The following is a 27,618-nucleotide window of genomic DNA, read 5'->3' on the forward strand; positions in this document are numbered from 1 at the left end:
TTCGATGTTCTTAGCACATGTATCGAACTAAAGCCAGCATGGGCGGGTCATTTGTGGGGAATTGTTCGTTTGGTATTCGAGGTATGGATCAAAGCCACTCTGAATGCATCTCTTGAACTCACACTGGAGGCAGATGAGCACTGATTGCGTGCTTTTCCTTGAGAAGATTGCCGACATGCTTGAGGCTATTGCGCAGATCATACCTCCTTACCAACAGATCTACGAAATCTGCAAACGTAACGGTTCCGAGGCTCATGGCCAAGCTGAAGATTATCATCTGGCAACACTTTTTTCTTTCGTGTATGCGGACCTTGTGCAGCTTTTCCTAGAGCTGTATCGAATCTTTTGCCGAGGATCACAAGGTACGTCTTCTCGTTGACTTGAAGTCGCATATGTGGTTCGGACCGTCATAGTGTTCTGCCACGGAAGCTCCAGAGATCCGTACATCGTTGAATTATGAGATTTTCCACGCGCTAGAACTTTTTACTATGCTCCGAGTTCTATGACATACAGTCGTAGATGTTTCCATATCGTACAGATTCAGAACCGGGTTTGACTGACTATACACAGGCACAGAAGTGCAATCTCTTACGTTCGGAGTGGCACATTCATCGCTATGGCGGCCACTCGACTCGCGCTTTGCCCACGTTGAAACCCGGATAAGACAGCATAGGAGCTGGCTAGAGAGAGAGACCGACAACGAATTTCAATACTACGCGGAAGTCTCACAGCAACGTAGAAGTTATCTTAGCTTCCTACATCGACAGAGTAGTGCAGACTGCAATAGTCAGGTAGAACAAGATGGACAACGACTTGCAAAGCGGTTAAGGAGAGTTGAAAAAGTGCAAAGCTGGCTGTCAACTTCAGCCTCGATTAACACAACGGCTCACGATTTTCGTCAACCTTACCAGGACTTCTGTGCGTGGTTCTTGCATGCTCCAGCATACACCAAATGGCGAGATCAGCGCTTTGATCAAAGCATGGCAAACGATCAGAATGCTATAGCTAGTAACTGGCAGCATCGAGTGCTGTTCATACAGGGTAGGTAAACCTGCATCTATGTCAAATATTTGGAAAGCTGACAAGTGATTAGCGAAAGCAGGTTTTGGCAAGACTGTCATATCACACTCGGTTGTAAGCAATCTGGCTGGTGAAGCAGAAGATCCTGACCTATGCGATGAGCCTCCAGCGACCGCACACTATCATTTTAGTAACCTCCTTTACAAGAACAACAAACCTGAAGACGCATTTCGGGCCTTCTCATGTCAGTTGCTCCATACACATCGACACGATCGTTCCACCCTGGATGCTGTCAGCCTTTTATTGCGCAAAACTTCGTTTCGAGAACACGCTACTACTGATGAGGTCACGGACATTTTATTGCTTCTACTTCGACAACATCCCACTTTCATTGTGGTTGATGGCATTGATGAGTGTAGCGACACTGAAATGCTCCTCGCTTCTCTAGCAAGACTTTGTCGTGGTTCCGACACAAGAGTTATTATATTCAGCAGGCCGAACTTGAAGATACCTCTCGAGTACCAGAAATGGGCTTCAGATGCTCCCCACATTCTCCCACTTACTAGCAAGTACAACGCAGTTGCTATCGATCGTTTCGTGGCACCAAAACTGAACCGCCTAGCAGACCAAGGTTTCTTTGGGATTTGCATGGACCGATCGCTCATCTCGGAAGTCGCGAAGACAGCGGATGGTGACTTTCTATGGGCCGGCATGGTATTGAAGTTCCTTCAATCGCCGCTGCTGTCATCGGAGGAGCGATTTGCTATCTTACAAGACATGCGTTCGCTGCAGAGTCTGGAATCACTCTTTCGTATCATGTTTGATGCATTAGCACGCCATCCACTGACTGAAAAACATGTCATCACTGACACGTTCCGGTGGCTCTCTTGCCCAATCAACCGCATGTGTCCAGAGGCATTGCATACCGCTCTCATTCTACGCAACCCCAACGTGTCCGAGAGTTCGCATACGAAAGATATTTTAGAAGCCTTACCGGAACTTACATTTGGCTTCGTTCGCGTTGTCAACGACGACATCGCTTTTTCCCACGGATCCATACGAGACTACCTCCATAGTCCAGGGTCTCAAAGCTCGGAATTTAGTCTTTACGATGACAGCAGCGTACATGCCCACCTAGCAGCACGGTGTCTAGCTTACCTCACTCACGATGTACCAAAACGCCCTCTTGGTGCCTTGCAGCCTCGTGGCCCCGTCATGCCACTCACCATACCTACTAGCAGTGGCGCGAGCCAAAGAACAAGTGCATCGTGTGATAGCGGATACAAGTCTCTGTCTTCATCAGACGGAGATACTAATATTCACAATGTGCATGCCACACCGACCCAACACAACAGCTCTCGAGCAAATAGCATCCGCACCATACCCTTCGACACCCACCTTCCATTCCTACGCTACGCGGCTCTCTGCTGGCCCATTCACCTCAGTCGGGCTCTGGCTCCATCGTCTCACCACACCACAAACTCTTCAGCGGACATACTAGCCTATCTACCCGCGCTTAGCGTCTTCTTAGCTTCTCGTCTTGCGGTCACTGTATGGGTAGAAGCTTCTTTCCGCTACAACCTGCCTCCGACACTCGCGCGTCTTGTCGGCCCGTTGTCAGATTTGAAGAGCGAAATATCGCCAGCAACTATGGAGGGCAAGGAATTGAGGCTAGTAATCAATGCGATAAGGGATTTGAGTGAGGAATTGTTGGGCTTGAAGAGGGAATATGAAGGTGTTATGAGGCAGAATCCCAGTTTGATTTGGCAAATGGATGGACCAGAGAGGGCTGTGTATTGGCCAGTTTGGGAGGAAATTGTTGTGGGCGAAAATGGGCGGTGATGACGAGTACTGAAAGAGTCTGCTTTTCCGGAATGATCTCTGTAAGGATTGATGTGTATACCTGTGCTTTCTTCCTAGAAGATGCTCTTGTTGTGCCTCGCCGAGGACACCACACATACACACACGTAAGGCTGAGCTCTCGACACATGTATTGCGTCACCCCGACTGATCTGTGACCATTATTCGTGTACATATGCTCTCCTCTCTGGCGTAAGCACTCGCTTCATCCATCGATCCGAGTTGCTCTCGTAGCAAAACACACTTGCAATTCGACAATGGTCTTCCTCAGTAAGCTTTGAAAGAATACTTGAAAAGGTAATGTAGGTACATGACGGAGTAGCTGAGGCGTGATCTCCTCAAATATGATCGTGAGTATGGCCGTAGAATTATGTATCTCTCAGGCACGGAGTCTAATTGGACCTGTGTTTCCCACGTGCGTGATGAAAATGTGAGAGAGAAGACGTGGATGGTGCTGGTAGACTTGCCCTCGCGCCAAGTCTAAAGCATGTGATTTCGTGTGCTCTCCGAGATCCGTATGGTTGGCCGACTACTATGACACGTACCTTCACCCGGTGAAGTTTACGACCACAACAGCGATGTTTTCGCGCTCAGTCTGAGTCACAGCATTCGGAATCTCTAAACAGGAATCGTAAGGATAGAAAGCCCACCGCGGCTTGGCCTCATTCGCGTTCCATTGCAAGAACCCCGCCATGGCACCCCCGCCAGCTTCCCTCTATACGCTCTCCTTCGCGATCGCGACTTTAGTTACTCTGCTTGTCGCTGCAACACTACGTCTGCTCGCTATCCTTCCAAATGCGCGCTCGAAATCAACACCGCTACGCCAGCGCCCGCTCGCAACACGCGTTCTTATCGTGCTAGGATCGGGAGGGCATACACACGAGATGTTCTACCTACTTCGAGATCTGGATACACGCAAGTACACGCACAGAACATATGTAGTCAGCAGCGGAGATGCATTCTCAGCACAACGCGCCGCGGAGTTTGAGCGAGGACTTGAAGATAAGGAAAAGGGACGATTACGCAAGCAAGACATGGAGAAAAATGCAGTCTACGAGAACAGCGCAGGAAGAACACCGGTGACGGTGATGACAGGTGCAGACAGCATGATATATGTGGCGGGAGAGAAGAAGGGCGATAAACCAGCATGCACTGGACCAGACCACTATAATATCGCCAACGTGCCTCGTGCGCGCAAGATACACCAGCCACTCCTCACAACACCTCTAACATCACTCTATACTCTCCTAGCATCGTTCGCGCCTCTCCTTCACGTACCACCGCTACTAGCTGGCCAGGCTCCCACGACACCTTACGAAACCACAGCCGCCGACCTCCCAGATCTCATCATCACAAACGGCCCAGCTACGGCTGTAATCTTGATCCTCGCGAGTCTTATACTTCGTTACTTCAACATCAAGGGTGCGAACAGCAGGGACAAGTGCAAGACCGTGTACGTAGAGAGCTTCGCACGCGTCAAGACATTGAGTCTGAGTGGGAAGCTATTGCTGAGGGTTGTGGATCGATTCCTGGTACAGTGGGAGGAGCTAGAAGGCGCTGGGGGACGAGCGGAGTACTGGGGCATTCTAGTTTGAGTACGAGCTCATATACATGGCAAGGTGATGGGAGTCGTGATATGCATGATTTAGGCGTTTGGTGTACATTTACAGCGAAGATACCCCACATGCTGCCGAGGGCCTGACTGAGTTTCCCACTGCAATGCTTGCTATATATACAGAATAGATGCTACAAATTTCATTCCACAATGCGTCATGTGGTGTCATGTCGTGCTTTGATGGCTCTAATCGAGATCGGCTGTTTGACTGGAAATCTGCTTCTTTCCCAGATACGGCTTTGTAGCACTCTTCTGCATGTGCTGACCCAACGCCGCCAGCAAGCTTTCTTGGTCCACGAGTGGCTTCTCCTTCTGGCTCTGCACCTTCTTCTGATGTTCGAGCTCCCACCTCAGTTGCATGGGTGTCTTCATTGCGTCCGCAGCTCTCTGCTGTTGCTTTGCAATCTCCCGTGCAAGCACACCCTGCTCAGAGTGTCTTGCAATCTTGATAGGGCGCGGTGCATCAGGGCCCTTTTCCTTCTTTGATTTGATGGAGAATTCGTGAATATCGCCGCGGAGTTCTTCACCAAGTGTGTCGGGGAAAGGTGGTGCAACGAGCGTATAAGCCATGGACTCTGATCCCTCAACGATATTGCGCGTTGTATCAACGTCATAGGCTCCGGGATAGTTGGGATCCATGCTTCTTGGGGTCGCAGCCTTGAATCTATCTTGCTCCATCCTCTGAATCTCAGAAAACTTCTCTTCAATGCTACCAGTTGCCAGGTCCTTCGATGCGTCCTGTTGAGCTCGGTCCTCGTTGTTCTTGCTTCGCCAGCGACTCAAACTGGTGAGCGGCTGGCTTATGCTGGCTATGGTTTTTCTGAGCCATGTTTGCTTGTCCGTCTCTGACTCTTTCGTGATATCGATATCTTTGATCTCTTCTTCACGTTCCCATGGCCATTCAAGTCGTTGCCGTGTGCCTGCAATGTATCGGTGGAATATGGGGAGACCAGTTCGAGGATCATATTGATGTGCTTCCGGGATCTCGCTGTCGCCGTAATCGGTGCCAGTGTAGGGGTCAATGCCGGTTGTATGTCGCTCCATGAAGATCTTCTCGACCACAACATCCTCGAAGCACTTTTTGCCTCCTTTCTGTATCTCGGCAGGTACCACCAGGCGTACGTTATCAAGAGGCATAGGCAAAGCATTCTCTATCTTAGGCCCCATGCCTTCGGCAGCGGCGTTGAACACGGCGGTGTCAAAATATTGCTGTGAAGTGTTAATGATACACAGCTGCAGTAAGGCAAGGTAGAAATTACCATGTTCATGTCTTTAACGACAACCTCGTGTGTTCTCGGAACGAGCTCTTGCACAGTACCAATTTTACCCGCGTCCTTCCCCTTCAATATCACGACACGATCATCCTTTACAATCGGGAAGTATTTCTTATCGTCGACGACTAGCGGATACTCCAATTCCAGGCCCTTCTTCTCCCTGACAGCATTTCGGTTTTTCTGGGTCTTGACAGGTATCTCGGGCTTCTGGATCTGGGCAGCCTTGAGGGCACCATATTTCTCAGCGTCGGGGCCAATGGCGCGATTTGGCCTCAAGGGACCAAGCTTCCAGTCTTCCTTTGCATTGGCCAAGGCCTGTTTCCTAACACCCTTGACGTGCTCATGCTCCCACATTATACGTTGGATAACGGCTTGCTTGGAATCCCATCGTTCCTGTTTGAGTTCCTGTCGCTTCTTGCGTTCCCGCTCGTGCCAGGTAATTGCGTTCTTGACTTTCCGAATCTCCTTGAGCTTTTTGGCCTGTCGGGCGGCATTGCGTCCTGGCCTGACGACCAACTGGCTCATGGTGGGCGGGACGGCGGCGATTGAGATGGATGTGCGAGGGTTTGCGGACTACCGAGCCATCGAATGGCGGGCGACGAGGGGTGGAGTGATGGATATAGCCGGGACGTTCGATTCGGGCGATGGTGCCGCAAGTTCCTGGGCCACTGTTCTGTCCGCCGTGATGCGTTGTCGGCAGTCGTCGCTCCCAAAGTGGTGAACAGTGCATTCGACATGGTGAACCAAATTTCCGCGCCGGCGCTCGGGCGGTGTGGCAGCCTCGACATTCTGCCGAAACACGTCGTTGCCCATGACATGGTGCATCAACACTGACCATTGCCATCACCACATACTCCAGGTGTCTCCTTCACCATGGCGCTGTTACGGCGCAGGCTGCGCTGTCACTACTGCAACAACCAGTCACGCGACACCTTCTTACACATACCCAAGACATTTCACTGTCCGCAATGCGACGCAGTGAATCACTTCGATGAGGTACATACTCGCTGCGTGTCCCCTCAACTCTTCCCAGCTGACTTGTTTCTAGCGTGGAAACATCACAGATCCGCCCCTGGAAGAAATCGCATCCGCACCTCAAGCCTCCTTTCAACACCTGCGGTCGCGCTCACCAACACCTGCCATGTCCACAGTGGGGGATGACATCTTCTGCGACACATGTCAGCGCAACCAGACCCTCTACGCCAAACTCCTCGGTGAATACCTCCCTGAAGAAGACGACCCGGCATACGACCAATATCTAGCCGCGTATGACGACTACAAGGACGAGCTCGAGACCCGATACCCACAAGTCTGCAGCGAATGTCTGCCTCGAGTCCAACATCAGATCAGGAATGCGAATCACGTCGCTAGAGCAGACAATCTGGCGCGCATAATGGAAGCGGCCAAGCAGAAGCGCACGACCGTACACACCCACCGGCAAGCGTGGACACTGAGGCTCATTTCGCTGGCCAAGTGGACTTACATCTTGAGCACGGTAATAGGCGTGGTTTGGCATAGTGCTGGGTTGATTATGGGTCCGGACCAAGATATACGGGCGTATCAAGTGTTCAGCTGGGATACTTGTTGGACCCAGGCCAAGTCAAATGGCTGGATCGATGAAGTCTGTGTACTGTCACCCGTAGTACTCAAGTGGTTGAAGTTCGCAATCATTGCCGACGCTCTTACAGTCTGGTGGAATCCCAAGTTGAAAGTCAAGATGAACAGTCTTACAGGACGAATGCGTGGGCTCATGTCCTTGTGGGTGATCCGCGTAAGTGCGGTTGTCCTCCGCTTCGTAAGCCTCTATTACTGGCAAGGCACCGAAATCAATAACGAGACGCTCGACCACTTCCGGCACACTCACATGGGCATGCTCGGCATACTAGCTTTCTCGTCCCTCATGGCATGGAAGGCTGTGCGCATCGTATACGGCGCTGCACCCTCCTTCCCAAAAGCGACTCGAGAACCTGTTCCCGAGGTGCCTGGTAGCGCGAAGAAGGTCAGGAAAGGCTCTTACCATCCGGCTCATCCCCAGGCAGACCTCTTCGATAGTATGGCGCAAGCTTTCACGACTGGATTTGAACAGGGTAAAGAATCCTCTCCTCTCCCTCCGTCACCAACCATCTCAGAAGCCTCCTACACTACACACGCTACCGATGTCACCACCCCCTTCGCTCAGCGATCCGCGTTCCTGGGTGCTGACGACATGGACTGGACACCAACTAAGCCCAGAGGCCGTTTCTCTTCCCAAGCTCCAGAGATCATATCCAATCAGTTTTCCAAGACTACAACCCCACCACCCGCAGCACCTCCTCGCTTCAACGAACCCCATTCCATCTTCTCAAAGCCAGACCCAAACCCCTTCCGTCACCGGGTCCCAGCCCCGCCACCAACCTCCCTCTCTGCGAGACAGAAACCCAACCCTTGGAAACCCAGTGTCTGGACTCCTCCTCTCAAAGAAAACGCACCCAGTTTCTTTAAGAAGGAACAGAAGACACAAGGAGGCGTGGGAGAAGTATCAGGCCTAGATGGCCTGGGTGTACCAAAGAATGTTAAGAGGGACGCGGAGCTCTTCGCTAGCCCGAAGCTGAAGTATGATTATTATGGGACTCCCAAGGATACAGGATTGGAGGATACGTTTAATGCTATGTTTACGAAATAGGGTAAACTTTATCCTAGAGTTGTTGAGATTGCATGTGTGGTTGGCGTTTTGTTTAAGATACCCGGCGGCGCCTCTTTCCTATGTTGCATCAGTCCAAGTCGGTTGACGTTGAACGGAATGCTTAGTGTAGAATACAATGTCCTTTTCAATAAACGATACTTTGTAGCATGTGCAGCTTCCATAAAACACGGTTGCTCAACTTCATGGACGATGTGGCGACGCACCAAACTTCACTCCATAGACATATGCAAACGGAGTGGGCGCTTGAACGAGTCAGATTCTCTATCTAACTCTCCAGCATATCATGACTTTTCATATGCCGAGTAGAAGCACAGATATCCCAATGTAAAGACTCCGGTAACCTCCCATAGTGATCCGCGGATTCCATCATTCGTTCATGGCGGGCTTGTGGTCCACGTTCGTTTCCTTCCTTGACTCCTTGCAGACGAGTCCTCTATGACCTGGGCTTCTCCTTCTTCTCCTTCCACAGTGCGGACAGACCGACACCGGAAACCTTGACGACCTTGAAACGCACACCGGGAATATCACCCTTGGCCTTGCCCTTACGACCGAAACCAGCAAGGAGGACCTCGTCGTTCTCATCGACAAAGTTCAAGCAACCGTCGTTGGGAACTGCCAAATTATTAGCCCGTGCTCTCATGCTCGCCACAGGCTCATCTCGGAGCTCTCCTCAATCTCCAGATAGTGACATACCGAAAGCGGTGACCTTCTTTCCGTTCTTGATCAATTGCACACGGACACACTTTCGGATAGCGGAGTTGGGCTGCTTGGCCTCAACACCGACCTTCTCGAGGACTATGCCCTTGGCGTGGGAAGATCCACCGAAGGGGGAGGACTTGAAGGCGGTTCCGAGAAGACGCTTCTTGTAGTGGAGGTCCGCCCATCGTCCCTCGCGGCGATGGTTGCGGAGCTTGCGGGCGGCGTTGAGACCTCTTGGCTTTCCTGATGGTATTGTGAGCAACTACACAATATACGACGGTATCCAAGACGGCGAAGGCGCGGGATCGTGCATTTGTCGTCGATCGGGGGCTGCTGGAGAGAGTAGTTGCGTACCTTTACCCATGGTTGCGGTATTGACGACGGGTGTGCTGGGGAGAGTGTGGTTAGTATCGCAGACGTCGAAGTATTTTCGAGAGCGGCTGGAATCAGTGTGCGCCAGAGCCAAGCCCCACAGCTTAGCGGCGCTGGCCTGCAAACGGCCTAGCGCCACCACGCCATCTTATCTTATCGGGCCATCGTCATCCCATCTGGGGGAGACAGGAACATCAATTGTCAATACCGAACAAGTCACAGGTTCAGCTTGTTGGCAGTTTTAGAAGCTGCAGAGGTTCAATCAAGTGCCCTTCGTAAGACTCATACAGGGTCCACGATACTACAACTAGTATTTTACGTTACGCGCCTAACTCGCGCGTCACTATGGCCTCCCAAAACGTCAAGAAAGTCACCAAGACGCAAACTAATCGCCTACCTGCTCCTGCCCTCTTCGTTGGGCCACCATCGCACAATGCTTCCAACACTTCGTTACACGAGATTCGATCCCCTACAAAGACGCCCTTAGTCCGCCAACGTTCACTGCTCTCCCCAGATTCGCAGCGACCTCTTCCACCTACGACAACCAACGATGGCGACCACCTCAGTCTTACTTCCACAAATCCTTCTGCGCCCTTCCAACGGCGACAAAGACAGCATAGCCAAGCAGCAGATGCCGAAGCATCGTCACGCGCCGAAGCAATATGGGCCGAGATGCAGAACACATTGGAGGAGGTGGAGCTGAGCGCCATCAAGGGACCAGGTATGACCGTCTTCGGTTCTGAACATTCCCGAGCCCTTGATGAGCTGCGAAAAGCGCAGATAGAACTCGCGAAAGCATGGGCACGCTCAGAAGAGGATGAACAGACACCCGAACAACAGAAGAAGTCACAGGATAGCAAAGCGAACGATCTGCAACCACAGAGCCTTGCACACCCTCATGACGGGGCAGGATCCGGAAAGGGTGAGAAGTTGTTTGATCGCATCAAGCTTGAGGAGGAGACAGAAAAAGATATCGAGTTGAGCCGGAAGAGGAGAGAGGAGAATGACAGGTACTTTGAGAAGGTAAACAAGGGTGTGCAAGAGGTCGTTGTAAGGTTGGAAGAAGTTGCAAAGGCTATGAGGGGAGTTGAGAGCGAGAGTAAAGAGATCTGGGGGCATGGCAGCGAAGAAAGCGTGGACACTGCAAGCGTCACGACGGCACCGAGCGTTACCTGAGATGGCAAGCAACTACACACAACAATTGCGCAAAACCACCTATTTATGCACGGGTCAGTGTAGACCGAGATACCTATTGAGATTGTATTCTCCAGACCCAGAAGGATCCACACGCCTTCATACCAAGACGCCACACATATTTCAAAAGGAGCTCTGATTGAAGTCAGATAAGCTTTCACTGAAACATTCTAGGGTTAGTAGCAAAATGTTAGAAAGGTCGCGTGCAAGACGACCAATAAGACCTGAGACGCGTAGCAAAAGATGTTACACACGCGGTGAGTATGACACACTGGGGCTGCTACACCGTATCGTGTAAAGGCAGCGTCATAAGAATTCATATAGCGTTGTATAAAGTCAGGAGCTCAATAGTGAGAAAACCACATCTCTGTAATTTTCTCTATTAACCTGATCAAGGTTAGATTCTGCAGTATCTGCTCTTGTTCTCCTCCTTGTCTAGTCTTTGTTTTACCGTCTACAAGAGGTAGCGGTATTCCGGGTTCAGGTCGCCCATCTCGGTCTTTTCGTACTCCGTCAACCCAACATCCCTGACGCTCTTGTTCCTCTTCCGATTTGCCCAGCTGCACATGACAAAGTACGCGCAGCAACTCAATCCACTGAGGCATACAAAACCGATAGCGATTGAGTATCCTCTTGTATACTTCGGCGCATCTTTCTTCAAGAATGAATAGACTGCAATAATACCACCAATGTTACCTAGGGTGTTTAATCAGTTCTCAACATCTCATATGGTGTATATCAGGAATTACTCACCAAAACCAACCTGCCATGCACTTCCCACAGCTCGACGGTGGTGGCCACCCAAGTTCATGTTGAACCAACATACGATGACTGGCATAGCGGTGTAGGCCCCCATCGCTACTAGGAAGAGCGCCGCGTACTGTAGGTTGCGATTGTCGTGCACAGAGATGAGAATAGCGAAACCGGCGATACAGACAGCAATAGGGAAAATGGCGAACATGAAGCGGTGCTTGAGCCTGTCTGAGAACCACGCAACAAGCATCGAGAAGCCAAACGCGGCAGCCCATGGGGGAACACTGTGAAGTTGTGTTTGGATAGGAGAGTAGCCGAAATCCTGGATAATAGTCGGGGAGAAGTAGGCATATCCATAGGCGGGAACGATCAAGCCAAAGTACATGAGTCCGCCGAGCAGGATTTTGGGATCTTTGAAGATGTTCGCCACATCCTTGGCTTTTATGGGTCGTTCGCGCGCGGAGCGCCCTTGATCGATCTGGAGCCTGGCTTTGACGAAGGCGCGTTCGGGCTCCGAAAGCCACTTAACTTCCTCTGGAAAGTTTGGAAGCAAGAAGAAGAATGCGAAGGAAACTAGAACGGTCAAGAGTCCTTCGAGAATAAAGATCCATCTGTCGGAGTCAGTGTATGTTGGGTGTGCACTTGCACATCTAAAACTTACCTCCACCCACGGTATCCCGAAATACCTTCCATCTTGCCAATTGCAGAGGCTAACAACCCGCCAAAAGCTCCGGCCAGAGTTGTTGAGCTGAAGAAGAACGAGTATCGCTTCTGCGCCTCGTGTCTCCGGTACCACATGCCGATTAAGTAGAACGCACCGGGGAACATGCCGGTTTCAAATAGACCGAGAAAAAATCGAGTCGCAAGTAAACCAGCGTAGTTCTGCACGAAGCCTTGTAGCATAGTTACAAGTCCGAAGCCAAACATACAGATACTGAGCCAGACTCGAGGCTTCATCTTCTTGAGGAGCACATTGGAAGGGATTTCGAACAGGATGTACGGAATGAAGAAGATGACCAGGGCAGTATTGTAGCGGTTGTCCCGTAGTAAGTCGAGTTCGACGCTGAGTCCAAAGACGTTTGCGTTTGCGATATTGACACGATCCAGGAAGGCCAGAAGATACATGATGCAGAGAAAAGGAATAACATGGAGGTCGATTTTGGCCACGAGTTTGGATTCTGTAGTGTTTGGTGGACACTGAACGAGCGCTGGGTCGTCATCGTAGGTGTTGTCGTAACGAGGGACAGGGTCCGTCTTCTCAAAGTCCGAAGACGGTGCATCTTTTGCAGATGATCAGCGTGATCCAGCGAATCTAGGGATACGTCGTGTTGCATGGAGGGACGCCTTGAAGAAGCAAGAGATGTGAATCTGACGATAAGCTTGCAAGCTGACAAGATTCGTCAAGCATTCCGGGGGAGTGATCCGAGACAACTTGGCAGTGTAATGACGAGATGCAACTTACTCTCTTTCTTTCCAAACATGATGGAAGCTGACTTGTTCAATCCACCTGGTTGGTCAACTAGTGCACCGGGGTAGATCCGACGCCAGGTTCGCGCTTGCACTGCACTTGAAACAGGCGGGAGTGAAGAGAATATAACGTGGAAAGCGGATAACGAGATAGAGTCATTGCGAAGGCCGAGGTCGCTGGTGACCCTAGCACTAGATCTGACCACTCTCGCATCCTCCACGCTCGCTAACCCCGCATCTTTGACTTTGCCCTTTTTCCCATGCGTAAGCGATGCAATTCCTCATTAGGAAGCTGCTCTGCCGTTCCCCAGCGCCAAGTCACGGGTACACAAGGAGATGGCGCAGACAGCATGCTGCTAATCATCCAGCACTCGGCTCTGGCAACAAGCAAACTGGACAGGCGACTTTGGCCGGCTCAAACCTGTAAAAAAGGCCCGTAAGCGTGCGCCTCGCGTGTGATGTAACCATGTGATCAGCGGTGTGGCGTCGGGCCTAATGGGAAAAAGATGCATCGGAGCAGATTGATGCGGCATAGCGAGCGCGCATCATTCCGCATGTCAGTGTCGTGAAGAGTTCCTGGATCCATATCTCCACTGGCAGACGTATTTTTTTACCAGGTACACTTCTAGGCTGATGTCAACTGGACACTGTAGATGTGATGGCTACGGGTGGTCGCGCTGAGTAAGGGCCAGGTTTTATATCCGAAGGGCCAACCTTGTAGTCGGGCAAGTTTGGTTCGGCAGCCGACCTCAACTCAAGCCTGGGCGCGCGAAAGTCTCAGCGTCGTCCACACTCCTTTCCTTTCTTTCCTTCAGCCTCTCGACCGTCCACACTCCAATTCCGCCATCTTGCCAGCACCTTATGCAAGGCCCGAGCCTATACGTGGAAGTGTGACTGCGAGCGACCCGTTACGATACCCAGAGCGGCTGGCCTGCTGACCCGAGATGGTGAATGCCAAATATGTCGCCTTTACAGTCAACAAGCAGACTCCATTCCTGCAGACACCGGATCAAGCCTACGCAACCGTGATCAACTGTCGGCGCCCCGGCGGGAAGCGTGCGGGGCTGGCGCAAGAGGTACGGTCTCACAATGTGCCCTTGGCAATGGTCGAAGGCAGTTTGAAGCGCAAGCGGGGCGACGAGGGCAGAAAGGACTCTGAGCAGGCGGCAAACCCTGCTGTCTACTCGGGAAACGATGCGACGACTCCACTCGTTGCGGCACCGGCCCGCCAGCTGCTAAATCAACAGTGGCAGCAGCGCAAGCCGACGAGATTACGGAGGGGCAAGATCTTGTCCAAAGGCGTCGACTTGGACTGTTGGTTCATCATACTTTCGTATTCGGACCCTGCGCAGCTGCTGGAGATGCGTAGCAAGATTGCCTCATGCTATCGGTTTTTGCGGGATAACCCCATGCTCTGGAAGCATAGCAGGGATTACTACTACGGAAACGACATGCCGGACCCACCTCCAGGTCTCACCGAGTTCCAGTTCGCCCATCTGCGTCATGGGCATGGCTGTATGGACTGCGGTGCGCCAAACACTCGCAAGACGTTCTGGGCCTTTCTGCGTCGCATGTGCAAAGACTGTCTCAACAACCAGGTTGTCAAGGAATACGATGCAATTGCCCAGCTGCGGGGCCTAAACGGCGAAGACGTTTCTTACATCCGTGCTGCTCTGCCCAGTGGCATCTTCGATTCTTGGGGCAACTTTGTCGGCGTGGGGCCCGCGAGTACGCATGCGTTGAAGACCATCTACCTGCGGTCAGATGTACAGAAGCTCGTTGCCGAGTTCCACAGGGAGTCAAGAGAGAAGACTCCCAACACAGAAGAGACTGCCGCATGGTGGACTGAATGGCTGGCTGCAAAGGCCAAGCAGGTAGAAGAGCGCCAGATGTTTGCAAAGAAAATGGAGCAATGGGAAGAGATGCAGCGAACAGCTAGGACCTCCGACTATAACGCAAAGAAGTCACGGCGCAAGAACTTTTTCAAAGAAAAGGCGTTGCAACTGACTCCGCCCATCAGCGTCAAAGAGCTAGAAGCCTGCCCGGCCTACAAGCGTGCCATCACCATTCCTAAAGATCCCAATAACACGTCCTGGGATCTCCTCAAGCCCAAAATCGTCAAGGAAGCAGCCGAGAACGCAGCCAAGAGGAATATGGAAGAGTCGCGACCACCAACAGCATCCAACTCTGGCATTTCCACACCTACCAGCAGCCTAGACGGTTACCCACACCCGCATCCCTATCTCGGTATGATCATGGGTATGCCTCCGCACAACGGCCATCTGTATTGATCATTTTCGTTTGTGCATTTCACGTTTGGATGAGTAATACACGAGAGAGGTAATGTTTCGGGTAATGATCGCATTCATGTCATGGCATTGGAGTTGTTATTCATTCTGGTTTCTTCACGCACACAAACTGAGTGAGCATTTCCTTGCAAGGCGTTAATCAAGACTTGGGATTGCATTGAAGGACAGCGGATGGGAGGCGTTGACTGTGTTGGCTTCTTTTTCATTACCGGTACGAACGCCTTGGATATTCGCAGTAATTGAACTCATGTTTTACTTGACAAATCCCGTGCATGGAGAAACAGTGAGGTACCACTATTAGATCGAGAAAACTACCTCTTTGAGCGATGCGCCCACTTTTGCCGTGCACGCCGCTCATCGGAGAGGAACGGCATGTGGGCATGGCATGAGTCAGTCTCGGCGGCTTAGTACGCGAAAGCTCTGGTTGGCCACCGTGTCTACCCAGCATGGTAAGTACCACCGTGGTAAGAACGAGGGGGGGGGGGGTGAAGAGAGTGAAGTTTGCTACACGACGAGTAGAAGGTGACGACATGCGCCGCCCAAGAGATGGAATGAAGATGCCGCAGAGCCTCATCTGTTACCCCTCATTTGGCTGGCTGGCCTGCGTCGATCGACGCGGCCACGGCGAATCACAGCGTGTGGAAGTCGGATTATGCACGAGGGCAACGCCCAGCCCTTTGAGGCTACAAAACCACGGTTTCCCCTGCCTAATAACTCCAACTCTGTCATCTGCCAGATAATTTGGACAAAATTTCCCAATCGGCGAAACATGGCTTCGCGATCGGACGTGTGTCGCGGCGGCATCAGATATCGTAATCCCAAGGGTCCAGACGGTTATGCCCCGTAATGCATCTGATTGGTGCAGAGGCTATCAGAGTGGGTCTTTGCCGTTGTTTCCAGAAAGAAAGATTGTCGCCATCGGGTGTCCGAGGCATTGAGAACATTATCTTTAAAAGCTTTCCCGCGCCTACGACCTGGTTGCTTCTTCGTTGTTACTCCCTTCGATCTTACTGCCTTTGTGCAAACGCCAATTGACCTCAGAGGCAAATTGAGCTTATCAACACACACCTCTCGACTTGTAGCACAATGGCATCTGCCTCACGAAGCTTCTCCCGCGCCCTGCGCACCGCCGCTCCCTCGTTCCGTACCACCTCAACCCGCTCCTCTGCCCGCTTCGTCGCACCCACACAGAACGCCTTCCGCAGCCAGCAACGCGGATACGCTTCTCAGCAGGAAGGACCAGACAAGCACGAGGGCAACCCAACAGGCCTAGCCTGGGGTGCTGGTGCCCTCCTCGTTGGTGCTGGTGTATACAGCCTGTACACATACAAACCCGAATTGTTTGGTCAGACCAGCAGCAGGAAGATCTTCACACCTAGGTTCGAGGACTACCAGAAGGTCTACGATCATATCGCAAAGAGGCTCGAGGAGCACGACGACTACGACGATGGCAGCTACGGACCTGTACTGCTGCGTCTGGCATGGCACGCTTCGGGAACGTGAGTACCATGATTTCTCTTCCATCAAACAGGGGTGCTAATGAGCAACAGCTTCGACAAGTTGACCGGAACTGGTGGCTCCAACGGTGCTACTATGCGCTTCGCTCCCGAAGGCGACCACGGCGCCAATGCTGGTCTCAAGGCTGCCCGCGACTTCCTTGAGCCCGTCAAGGAGGCTTTCCCGTGGATCACATACTCCGACCTGTGGATTCTTGCTGGTGTCTGCGCCATCCAGGAGATGCAGGGTCCCAAGATTCCATACCGAGCTGGACGCTCCGACCGCGACGTCTCCTACTGCACGCCCGACGGTCGTCTGCCCGACGCAAGCAAGGACGCTAGCCACATTCGCGCCATCTTCGGCCGCATGGGCTTCGATGACCGCGCCATGGTCGCCCTCTCTGGTGCACACGCCCTAGGCCGTTGCCACACCGACCGCTCTGGCTTTGACGGCCCCTGGACCTTCTCCCCTACTACCCTGACCAACGACTACTACAAGCTCCTGGTTGAGGAGAAGTGGTCATGGAAGAAGTGGAACGGTCCCAAGCAGTTTGAAGACGTCAAGACTAAGAGCTTGATGATGTTGCCGACTGACATGGAGCTTGTCAAGGACAAAAGCTTCAGGAAGTACACTGATTTGTACGCAAAGGACAACGACGCTTTCTTCAAGGACTTCTCTGAAAGCGTAATGACGCTGTTCGAGCTTGGTGTACCATTCCAACAACCTGAGGATCAGCGATACGTCTTCAAGAGCTCTTTCGACTAAGTTTGTACAAGAGAGTGCGAGGGAAGATTGGGGTTTAACTTTGAGCCAGAGATATCCATCTAGATTATTAGACCGTTGCTTTTCTTAGGCAGCATGTGCTAGATCACTTTCGGAGATTACTTGTTTAATAGTCCGCATTGTAGACTTTTGAGCATACAGCACAAGAACAAGATTTTTGAAACGTTATACACATGTACTGAGTTCTCGATCGGGAAGTGAGGTAACGGCGACTATAACCGTGTATGTGACAGTATGCATAGTGTTTTATGCCTCGCTATCTTACCGACATCTATACATACTGTCTTTTTGCTAAAGCAGATGGTCTGCATCTTCTAGAGTTCTGTAATCACGTCTGTTTTGGTCTTAGAAATGATATGTTCTCATTCGATGGCGCTTCAACTCGCCGCCCCCTCAGTCACTCTTCAGCGCATTCGCAAGCTGTGCCGTCTTCTTTTTCCAGTACGCCTCATGATCCTCTTCAATCTTGCAGAAATCACCCATCTCCTGTTTGCCTAGCTCCGTCACCATTTTCTCCAGCTCCTTAGTCTCGCCCTCAGATAAATCTGGTATGAGAGGCAACGTGCCGTTGCGATCACTTGAAGGTTGATGGATAAAATCTGGGAACTGATCTGTTGGCGTGGCGTCGTACTTGCCACAAACGCCTGGTGCTTCTTCTTCTTCTTCGAGAAAAGTAACACGCCTTTTGCCGACAAGAGGTTTGTAGCGTGGAGAAAAGCTGTCGTTCTCAGGAATGAACAGAGTGTCTTCAGCGTCGGTGGCTTTAAATGGAGATGAGGAAAGTGGCAAGGTCTTCTCATACAATCCTTGTTCAGTGAATAGCATCTCTGCCATCGCTTCGTCGCCCAGACATTTAGCTCCCAGCTTCCAGATCTCACTCACGACAGATTCCCACTCTTTCTGCAGCGTTCCTAGCTTCTTCGTCTCTTTGGCAATCAACTCGTCATAGTGTAGCATACGAGTTTCCAGTGTCTGCACAAACCGTACACTCTTTCCTCTACTGTCGATACGCCGCAGTGATAGCTTGAACTGAGAGATGGGCTGATACAGTTGGGTGGCTAGACGTTCGTACTTTGCTGGGCCGGAAAGCCTTAGGGGCGAGGCGTTGGAATTTTGCTGACTACTGTCCGGGGTGATCGTTCGTAGAGTACTATCGTAGAGGTTATGGAGAAGTGAATTGAGAGTTTTGGTGATGTTGAGTGAGGTAGTGTTGTAAAGATGGCGGCGGTACTCGTCGCTAGCATCTGTGTGGAATGGTATTAGTTCCCTGTACGCCGATAAAAGAATAGTTGTGCAGCACCTTTGAAGAACACATTCAGAGGGTGCCTCCCCGAGGATCTCTTTTTTCCTCCACTTTTCTTTATGCTTCGTGGGGAAGAGCGTGACTTGGCGCTCAGCAATGTCGTAGCATTAGCGTCTTCGCCGGTAAACTTTGAGTTTCTGAGAGTTGCCTGGAGTGTACTGTTTCTTTTGTAAATCTTATTGTTTTGCCTCTTGAAGAAGGTGGCAGCTGAAATTGTCTTTTTCACTCTTGCGAGCGATATCTTCTTCGCTGGTAGGTCCACGTTACCGCGCATTCTTAGAGCGGGTTCAGTACGCTCAACTCCCATCCTAAGTGGCATCGATCAGGTGCGGATGACGTATTATATGTGTCGAGAGGTACGAAGCCGAGCGTGGAAATGAATCCAAGACTGGCCAAGGTTCGTGGTGTGCTCCGGTTATCTGGAGGAAGTCGCGCCCGCGTTGAAGGGAAAGAGCATCCAGTTATGTAGAACATGACAAATTGCAGAAAGGAAGTGTTTTCAAAATAGTGGCATTCACGTTATCAGGTTGTCTTGGAAAATCCAGCAATGCGGGTCGCCGCATACCTTATTCGTCGCAAACATATACATTCTTGTTGTTACAGAGGCAGTTGCCAAGCGTTTACAGTAAATGCGATATTGCATGACACAGTCTTTACACACTTTTCATGCTTCGTTGTTGCGTCATGTATTGCTTATGGTGCCTGTCCGTCCGCGGGAACGACTACACCTTTCTCCTCCAGCATCTTCGCAAGCGATCCGTCTTGGTGCATAGACATGAGGATGTCGCAGCCACCGACAAACTCCTTGTCAACGTATAGTTGTGGTATAGTCGGCCATTCAGAGTATTCTTTGATACCTGTTTTACACCTGTCAGCCTGCATGGTTGCATATATTGTCCTGCGGTGACCCGAGACGTGCATCGACTCGAGTCCAATAGTCTCAATGCCAGACTAAGGTGTATAATCGGAGCGACGCACCTTGCCTAAGATCCTGATCCTCTAACACGTTGAAGGCAGTAAACTTCTCTGGATCAACCCCCTGCATACCCAAGATCTGTATGCTAGCTCTCGAGAAGCCGCATTGTGGTGTCTCTGGTGTACCCTTCATGAACAAAACAACGGGCGATGATGCGACAGCCCTGTCAATCGCGGAACGGACTTCATCAGAAAGTAATCGTGCTTGGAATGGTGTGAGGAATCGTGCCGAGGGGATGGGGCGAGCTGTGCTTGCGCGGGTTGCCGCTCGGAAAGCCTAGTAATTGTTAGGTGGGAGATGATAACTACACGTGGGTTTCAGGGACTGACTGAAGGGATTGCGCGTCTTGTGAACATCGTGGGTGATTGAAGTGGTGTTGACAAGAAAGTCTGGTGATGCCACCACCTCCGCTGTTCGCCGCACCCGAAGTTTTGGATGAGGTCAGAACGCCAAGGCCGCTGATTCACCAACCTCCCATTCGTTCTTTTTCCTTCCTTGCGCAAATCGAACCATTATTAATCGACATGTGGACAACCAAAGCAAAGGATCCAACTCAGTACTCATCGGAGGGGCCAGAACCGCAGTTCGTTACGTACTGAGGTAAGAGTCGCGTAAAGACGACTTCACCTACAACCATGAAGACGGCTGCTACCAGGCTCTCCACAAATACCAGGAAGACCATCAAAGTCAGGCTTTGAGTCCGACTTGACAGCGCCCTGGACCAAGCTCACAGCCTATAGCAGCGTGAAGTAGTTATCACTAATAATGCTTGATGCAACGCGCACAGGTAAAGGGATGGCTAGCAAGATATGATAAAGACTTACCACTCGTAGCCTGATTTCACGCAAACCGAATACCTATATAGTATCTGATGTCCGATACAGTTATCTGTGGAAGTACCCGAACACCAAGTCGATATCAAGTCACAAGCAACAGCAGTCGCCGCTTCTGCAGTCACGTCATATAGGAGATATACTCAAGCGGTCCAATACAAGCCCCAGAGATGACTAAAGATAGCAACTGCGTCTAAACATCGCTCAGAAATGCGCCGACGCCTTTAACAGTTTTGGAACAGACGGTTTTGTATCTAGTTGACACTAACAAAGCTATTGACAAACAAGTCTGTACTTGGATGGTGGTCGCCCAGATGATCCGCCTCTTCATCAGATGGGAGAGAACAAGAGATCTCTCGCCTATGTGACATCCCAACAAACAGAAGAAGATCGATGCCGATTTATGGGGCTCACCCATACTCTTCCAATCCCTACTACCGCGCGACGAGGAACATGACGGTGGTTGGGACGAATAGTGCAAAGTCTGTGAGATGGCGACATGGAACGACGTAAGGAGTAGTGAAGGTGGCTTCGCTGTGTCGTTCGAGATGTTTGCGAAGAACGGAAAAGTCACAGATATCGCGCCGATAAGGATATTGATGAAGAAGCCTAAACTTGGGAGCTGAAAAGTGAAAGGATGGACACATGCTACGGAAGCAGGTACTTACATCATTACCCGCTCACGTGTTGCGTCAAGACGCCATCAATAAGCGGTCCGATAGCCATGCCTGTCTAGCAGAATTCGTCTCGTGAGTAGCTTTCAATATTCTTAAAGTCAGTCATAACCACTGAATTCCAAACACTATGCCTTTGCAAACTACTAACATAGTCAGTCCTAAAGTCGCGGGGAGAATAAATATAGCACCCAAGGCGGAACGCCGTGCCTGTGACTTACAAGACCATTTATGTAGAGGCACTATCCTTGTAACAACAGTCAACACCCCCTTCTCTAGTCATAAAACCCCTGTTCCAGTAACAGTACGATGAAGAACAGGGGACGTAGACGAGGTTGAGACAGCACACCGCAAAGATATTAGTTCGAAGATAAAGATAGAGGTGAAGAATATGTGCTTTGCGCTAAAGTAAGTGTAGTTTTAATGCTATATGAGCTTCTGTAGTGCTGTAGTGAGGTATAAGGTGATTACCTTAGAGCACGTAAGGCACTTCTATACCATCTGATACTACATACATTCACTTTATATCTTTACCTAAGGACAAGGTTCAACTTCTATGTTAGTATCCTAGCATCTCGCTATTCCCAATAATACGTATTTTTACAGTCTGTGAAAGCCCCTTGTCATGTATGGTATAGCGTGGAGGGTGGGATTAAGGAAGTGGCTGTTAGTGGCATTTCTAGTATGACTTGATCGATACGATCAAGGCCCATGTAAGTCATCCGTACTTACCTAGCTGTAATGCTTAAATTTGATAGAACGGTAACGAAGACGTAGGATCATACCACATAAGGCTGACTTTAACTCGAGCCCGCTAATACACTCATTTTTCACTGCCATAGTCACTCCCTAATAGATTAGGAGTCGTGGTTTCCAAACCTTCCTCGAACATGCCATTGCACATATGGCTAGTTTTTTTTTTTTAGGAATTAGGTATCCGTTTGAGATGCGATCATGGCTACGTCTCATATCGTTCTGATCTCCTTGGCCTGAATCCGCTATACTGCATCGTGAGTTGAGGTCGGCGGCGGAGAAGATTGCATTCCCTTCACCTCGGGGTGTCATCTCGATTCTTTGGTCATAGTTCTTGGGCGTACCTAGGCGTTTGCCGTCTTCTTCCGTTGTCAGGTGTTGCAATACGAGTGCGACGTAAGATATTCCTACCTAGGTATAATCAGTTCTAAGGTCTAGCCGACAGGCGAACGATTGCAAGCTGCAAGTACAGAAGTGATCCAGAAGAGAGACTCAGGATAGAATCTACTTAAGTAGAAGCAGAAAGACGAGAGAATGATCGAGTCGTAAGTTGCATGACTCATATTTGCAGATCAAATTCCGCGGCTGCTTCCTTCTGATACGCAAGGGCTGTTGTGCACCACTCAAGCAACCTTAGTACCTAGATACCCAGCAACGGGTCGGGCAGATTATTCCGAACCTAATGTGCACTCCCCAGGATCTGCGCGAAGCTTGGCGACCCAACGTTCACTGAAGAACATGGCTCAATACCGCTACTTAAATAGTTTTATCTTGCCTGCTCAAACAGACGCATTGAACATAGTCGCTATACCTCGTAACACGTCGATTCTAACAAGCTGACTAGACGATTGTTTCTGATCAAGAATCGATATGCCACGTTTCTCATAGTTGCAGTGACGCTATTGAAGCGCTACCACCAATTATAGGGACAATACCCTTGGAGTCATGACAATCAGCGCCGAATTGAGCTTCCTCGACAGTTGCCAAAGTAGCTCTGTGACAACACAAACATGACGCAAGAGGTGTAATGCTTCCGAACAGGAGGCCAGTGCCCAACCCCTGAGAATGTTCACAGGTTTCGATGTGTTGATAGGACACATTTGGTCAAATCTATAAGATCAGCCCTAGACTTAGGATAGCTTACCTGTAGAGTATTGAGCGACTAATAATCCATAGGTGCGATACTAGGTCTCCTCTCCTAGATCGAGGTGATGCTAGAGTCAGATCAATCCAACCTGTCTACGCAGTGCGAGATGGGCAACGCAGTACATGTACCCTAGAGAACGAGATAGGATTTACTCCTCAACTTCAAGATATCTGGTTTATGATTCGCGTCTTTTTTCTTGGTAAAAATGCTCATCAGGCAGCAAAGGGACGTAATATCTTGGACGCGTTGTTTTGAATGGGGTTCGTTGAACTCGTGGATGCAGTGGCTGTTTGTACGGCAATGACTTGGCCATGAGGTCGTAAGTCGAGACTGTTTGCGGCGCGGAGTGTTTGAGATGCGGTCGAGAGATCGATATAGGTTGTCTGTAGTGGGTAGCTGGTTGCTGGAGAGGATGCTAAAGCTATGGAGCTGGTGTAGGTTGTGTGAAAGGGTAGAAGAAAGTCTAGGGCACTTGACGGCTACGAGTAGGTCCTTTCGCTTGGCCGGAAATTTGCAGCACGGCTGGACGACCTCAGGCCTCCCGATTGTGTTTTGGACTTGGCCAATTTATCCGTTGTGATACTTGGCCTAAGCCCGACGGCTCAAGGTGAACAAGGTAGGTAAATCATTCAATCAGTCAATCAGTCTCCTTCGCCTCGCTACAGCGGCTGCGAAGCATCTTGCCGAAGACACGCGAAGATTTGATAAGCATCGACCCCTCTCGTTGCTGTCACGCTGGCCTAGTCATATTCCCGCTCGTAGTGACGTCTCGATCGCGGGAAACTAGTAGTCTGATAAGCTAGCCTTCAGATATCGACGATGATTACGCTTCCGCGAGTGGACCTACGTTACACTGCAGTTGGTCTCGGAAAATCTAAAACCGACGTTGATGAGGCGATCGAGGTCTCGTCAGACCTGCTGCACCGACGCCTCCTCCAAGGTTGCCGGCTAAAGTACTAACGATGAAACGGAGCCTCAACTGCTGCCGAGCCTAATGTTGGTCAATCAGGAGATATTGCGTTGCCTCCCTCTGGCGAGATGTTGAGCTGCATGTAGGAGTGATGGGGTCGGCGGTGTCCATGGACGTTATCGATGGCTGTAGCAAGTACTCAAGTCTCTCGCAAGGACTCAAAGTGACAATACTGTTTGCACAATTGTTCCAGCTCTTTCGAGGGTGGGAGCCGTACGTAAAGCGAGATACGCCGGTGGCCCATTACTCGACTACTCCCAGGGCGGCATGCCGCTCATGGAAAAGCCGATAGGGCTGAAGAAAGCGATGCGACGCCTCTTGAACATTGCGGATGCAGTTTCGCGGAGTTCTAGAGCCAGCCTCGCGCAAGCGGTGCGCCTATGGGGAGTATCGATATACGCCTATCCGAATACCAAGCTCGTATCTGTGGTGTTGTTGCTGGGCACTTCAAGCCTCGAGGCATACATATGGCATTTGGCAATCGCCTCAGGCCAAGGATGTCTCTGCGACGCACGCTACCCCCCATTCTCCACCAATCCCCACACATTCGCGTCAGCAATAAACGAAGGCAATGGAGGTGATATACTTGGCACACGAATACCTTGACTGATGGCAAACACAATGATTGGTGCGAAATTGGCGGGTTTAGCGACGGTATGGCAAGCCTACGGATAAATTCGAGCTCCAGCTATCGGCGAGCGTACCACGGTGCCCGCACTGGTCCGTTCACTATCCTACTGCCCCGAGCAAGCAACGCCTAGTGCCCTTTCTAACGGCATATTCACCGTCCAGCCATAGGACGGCTTTAGAGCCAACAGACGCGCGGGTTTTACGGAAGCTTGGTGCTTCCATCTGCTCTGGACATGGTTCTATCTCACTATCTCCAAACTTCACACGCACCGCGATTAAATCAAGACCTGGTCCTGCATCCCACCACCCCACGGATGAATATACGGCGCTCACTCTGAGACGCCTGTATTTCTCCAGACACAGCCCCACCGCCTCACACCCGTCGACGTTTGAGAGATGGTAGCGACGGTTGTTGGAGTTCGCCAGTTGTATACCGCCCGTCGCATTCTCGCCGAGATCCAGCATCGCATCAACGGTTTCAACACCTACGGTTAACAGTAACAAGCAGCACAGCGCACAACTCTACCCACCCATGGCTACCATGGTGCAAACCGGGAGCGTGACGACGACGACGACCACCTCCCACCTCAAGGAAGGCGCCGTCATAGATGTGCAGGAGATTCCGAGTGGCGCCCGGCCGGCGCTGTTAATTCTGCACAACGAGGGCGAGGAGGACATTGTAGGCATCTTCGCGGATGTCCTGGGCCAAAAATGGGAGTCGGCGACATCGGTTGACGACGCACTGGCAGGGCCGCGAGAGACGGTCTACGGTCTAAGCAATAGGCTGGCCAAACCACAATTGGACGCCTGGGACCGCTCCAGGCTGTTGATCAACACCCATCGCGTAGACGGCGGTTACGAACTGGACGAGAGCATCACCGACCGATGCGACTATGAATACCTCTATACCCGATCGCCATTTTTCCGTCGAGACGTGTCGCGATACCTCGGCTTCATTCTGGGCCAGATCGGGCCCCATCGCGATCTCACCAAGAAAGCGCGCACGACACTGATATCGACTACTTTTCCTGATGTACACGCTGCGCTTCCTAACCTGGATATCCTATCCGTCGGCGCAGATGCAATCGAAATACGAGTCGACTTGCTGGAGGAGCCTCTGCCAGATGGGTCAGTCAGCAAGATACCCAGTTTGAAGTATGTCGGCGAGCAGGTCATGGTACTGCGCCAACGCACAGAATTGCCAATCATCTTCACCACGAGGTGCACAAAAGAAAATGGCCGCTTTCCCATGGACGATCCCTCACTCTTCTACCGGTACCTCGCGCGCGCGATACAATGGGGTTGCGAATATATCGATGTGGAACTGTGGCTGCCAGAGGAGATTAGGAGGAAGCTGGCCGAGAACAAGGCGTGCACCAAGATAATCTCGGCGTTCCACGACTTCTCGGGTAACTTCAAGTGGACCTCACCTGAAACACAGCGCCTGTTCGAATTGGGCGCCGTTTATGGGGATATTGTCAAGATGTACGCACTGGTCAACTCGATGCAGGAGAACTACGAGCTGGAGTACTTCCGGTCTACTATACAGGCCAAATATCCTCACCCGCCCTTTTCAGGACTCAACATGGGCCCCATGGGCCAGCTATCAAGGACGCTGAACAAGATATTCACTCCAATTACACATCCATTGCTACCGATGATTGCGGCGCCTGGCCAGCTTAGCGCAGCCGAGATTAATGCAGCGCTCCACACTATGGGCCAGATGCCGAAGCAAGACATCTACGGTATCGGAAGCTTTCGATCGACGTCGCAAGCCATGTTTTTCGAGAAGTGTTTCAACGAGCTTAGCCTGCCGCATTCGTTTGGGTTTGCAGAGAGAGCGCCCAAGGCTTCGATTGAGCACATTCTTCGACGCAACAACTTTGGTGGTGCATACATCAACCCACCCTTAGCGGCTTCGGCGCCTTATCTACCTTCCTTGTCGAATGCTGCGCGGGCCATTGGGCAAGTTGATACCGTGTTGGTGCGCTCAGGGACAAGCAACGCCTCCTTCATAGGGGACAACACGAGATGGAAGGGTATCCGGGCAACACTGACTCGCGACTTTGTGCCCTCAGCATACAGTGGACAGGCAGCCTTGCTGCTTGCAAGCAACGAGGCCGATGCATCAGCCTCGATTTTTGCACTGAAGAACCTGGGTATTGGGCCCATATATACGATAGGGTTCAGATCTCACGGGCCACTATCCACTGACGTGTCACCGGTACGATCGGTAGACGACGTGAAGCGGCTGCAGCAGCCGTTTGTTATCATCTCGGCTCTGCCTGCTGAGAAATCGCTCTTGGTGGTGCCCCTGCTGAAGCACTACAGGGTTGCCGGAAGGAATGGAAGCACCAACGGACATGGGGCGACAGGAACGAAGGCTGCAGGCAAGGTGTTCGTTGACTTGGCCAGTGGGCCCCGTAAGGCCGACCCATTGGCAATTGCTACATCGGCCGGATGGACAGCATATGGTATTGCTGACGTCTCAGCATGGACGACAGTTGAAACAATACGGAAGCTCGTCGGCCAAAACGTGTGTTATGATTTTGTGCGTTTGGCATCCGGAAGGGGACATTTTTAAATTCAGCAATTAGCAATGTACACATTTGATGACCACATTCATGTCCACACAGTCACACACGACAACCCTGTTCTTGATATGTAGAGCACATGCAGCGTGACAGGAGCGAGTACCAGGGATGACGGGTGACTCTTGATGACGGGGGCCCTCGTGGGAGCTGTTACCGGGGACGGGGGCTGCAGCTAATGGTACGGCAGTCTGGACTGATTGGCTTGCGAGCGA

The 27,618-nt window shown here is 51.2% G+C and overlaps 11 protein-coding genes across 11 annotated transcripts; 6 read left to right on the forward strand and 5 right to left on the reverse strand.

The window, feature by feature from the left end:
* Positions 1 to 3,572: 3,572 nt before the first annotated feature.
* Positions 3,573 to 4,475, forward strand: J4E82_001375 (uncharacterized protein; the record flags this gene model as incomplete). Its single annotated transcript, XM_051727690.1, has 1 exon — positions 3,573 to 4,475. One exon carries the CDS (start codon positions 3,573 to 3,575, stop codon positions 4,473 to 4,475), a length of 903 nt encoding a protein of 300 aa, XP_051592535.1.
* Positions 4,476 to 4,681: 206 nt separating this feature from the next.
* On the reverse strand, positions 4,682 to 6,294 carry J4E82_001376 (uncharacterized protein; the record flags this gene model as incomplete). The annotated part of the gene is made up of 2 exons (XM_051727691.1): positions 4,682 to 5,704; positions 5,755 to 6,294. The coding sequence occupies 2 exons, from the start codon at positions 6,292 to 6,294 to the stop codon at positions 4,682 to 4,684; spliced, it is 1,563 nt and encodes a 520-aa protein (XP_051592536.1).
* A 348-nt stretch (positions 6,295 to 6,642) lies between these two features.
* J4E82_001377 (uncharacterized protein) lies at positions 6,643 to 8,431 on the forward strand (the record flags this gene model as incomplete). Its single annotated transcript, XM_051727692.1, has 2 exons — positions 6,643 to 6,765; positions 6,818 to 8,431. The coding sequence occupies 2 exons, from the start codon at positions 6,643 to 6,645 to the stop codon at positions 8,429 to 8,431; spliced, it is 1,737 nt and encodes a 578-aa protein (XP_051592537.1).
* A 454-nt stretch (positions 8,432 to 8,885) lies between these two features.
* RPS23 (40S ribosomal protein S23) lies at positions 8,886 to 9,515 on the reverse strand (the record flags this gene model as incomplete). Its single annotated transcript, XM_051727693.1, has 3 exons — positions 8,886 to 9,064; positions 9,146 to 9,394; positions 9,506 to 9,515. The coding sequence occupies 3 exons, from the start codon at positions 9,513 to 9,515 to the stop codon at positions 8,886 to 8,888; spliced, it is 438 nt and encodes a 145-aa protein (XP_051592538.1).
* A 353-nt stretch (positions 9,516 to 9,868) lies between these two features.
* Positions 9,869 to 10,699, forward strand: J4E82_001379 (uncharacterized protein; the record flags this gene model as incomplete). Its single annotated transcript, XM_051727694.1, has 1 exon — positions 9,869 to 10,699. One exon carries the CDS (start codon positions 9,869 to 9,871, stop codon positions 10,697 to 10,699), a length of 831 nt encoding a protein of 276 aa, XP_051592539.1.
* Positions 10,700 to 11,171: 472 nt separating this feature from the next.
* On the reverse strand, positions 11,172 to 12,951 carry J4E82_001380 (uncharacterized protein; the record flags this gene model as incomplete). The annotated part of the gene is made up of 4 exons (XM_051727695.1): positions 11,172 to 11,413; positions 11,471 to 12,081; positions 12,132 to 12,750; positions 12,933 to 12,951. The coding sequence occupies 4 exons, from the start codon at positions 12,949 to 12,951 to the stop codon at positions 11,172 to 11,174; spliced, it is 1,491 nt and encodes a 496-aa protein (XP_051592540.1).
* A 930-nt stretch (positions 12,952 to 13,881) lies between these two features.
* On the forward strand, positions 13,882 to 15,228 carry J4E82_001381 (uncharacterized protein; the record flags this gene model as incomplete). The annotated part of the gene is made up of 1 exon (XM_051727696.1): positions 13,882 to 15,228. One exon carries the CDS (start codon positions 13,882 to 13,884, stop codon positions 15,226 to 15,228), a length of 1,347 nt encoding a protein of 448 aa, XP_051592541.1.
* A 1,104-nt stretch (positions 15,229 to 16,332) lies between these two features.
* On the forward strand, positions 16,333 to 17,508 carry CCP1 (heme peroxidase; the record flags this gene model as incomplete). The annotated part of the gene is made up of 2 exons (XM_051727697.1): positions 16,333 to 16,745; positions 16,797 to 17,508. 2 exons carry the CDS (start codon positions 16,333 to 16,335, stop codon positions 17,506 to 17,508), a joined length of 1,125 nt encoding a protein of 374 aa, XP_051592542.1.
* Positions 17,509 to 17,919: 411 nt separating this feature from the next.
* J4E82_001383 (uncharacterized protein) lies at positions 17,920 to 19,103 on the reverse strand (the record flags this gene model as incomplete). The annotated part of the gene is made up of 2 exons (XM_051727698.1): positions 17,920 to 18,770; positions 18,827 to 19,103. The coding sequence occupies 2 exons, from the start codon at positions 19,101 to 19,103 to the stop codon at positions 17,920 to 17,922; spliced, it is 1,128 nt and encodes a 375-aa protein (XP_051592543.1).
* Positions 19,104 to 19,522: 419 nt separating this feature from the next.
* On the reverse strand, positions 19,523 to 20,161 carry GRX5 (monothiol glutaredoxin grx5; the record flags this gene model as incomplete). Its single annotated transcript, XM_051727699.1, has 3 exons — positions 19,523 to 19,686; positions 19,808 to 20,081; positions 20,135 to 20,161. The coding sequence occupies 3 exons, from the start codon at positions 20,159 to 20,161 to the stop codon at positions 19,523 to 19,525; spliced, it is 465 nt and encodes a 154-aa protein (XP_051592544.1).
* A 5,183-nt stretch (positions 20,162 to 25,344) lies between these two features.
* J4E82_001385 (uncharacterized protein) lies at positions 25,345 to 27,396 on the forward strand (the record flags this gene model as incomplete). Its single annotated transcript, XM_051727700.1, has 1 exon — positions 25,345 to 27,396. The coding sequence occupies one exon, from the start codon at positions 25,345 to 25,347 to the stop codon at positions 27,394 to 27,396; it is 2,052 nt and encodes a 683-aa protein (XP_051592545.1).
* Positions 27,397 to 27,618: the final 222 nt, after the last annotated feature.

Source organism: Alternaria postmessia (assembly GCF_024291825.1).
Source record: "Alternaria postmessia strain BMP 2775 chromosome Unknown scaffold_5, whole genome shotgun sequence".
In the NCBI taxonomy this organism is placed as follows: domain Eukaryota; kingdom Fungi; phylum Ascomycota; class Dothideomycetes; order Pleosporales; family Pleosporaceae; genus Alternaria; species Alternaria postmessia.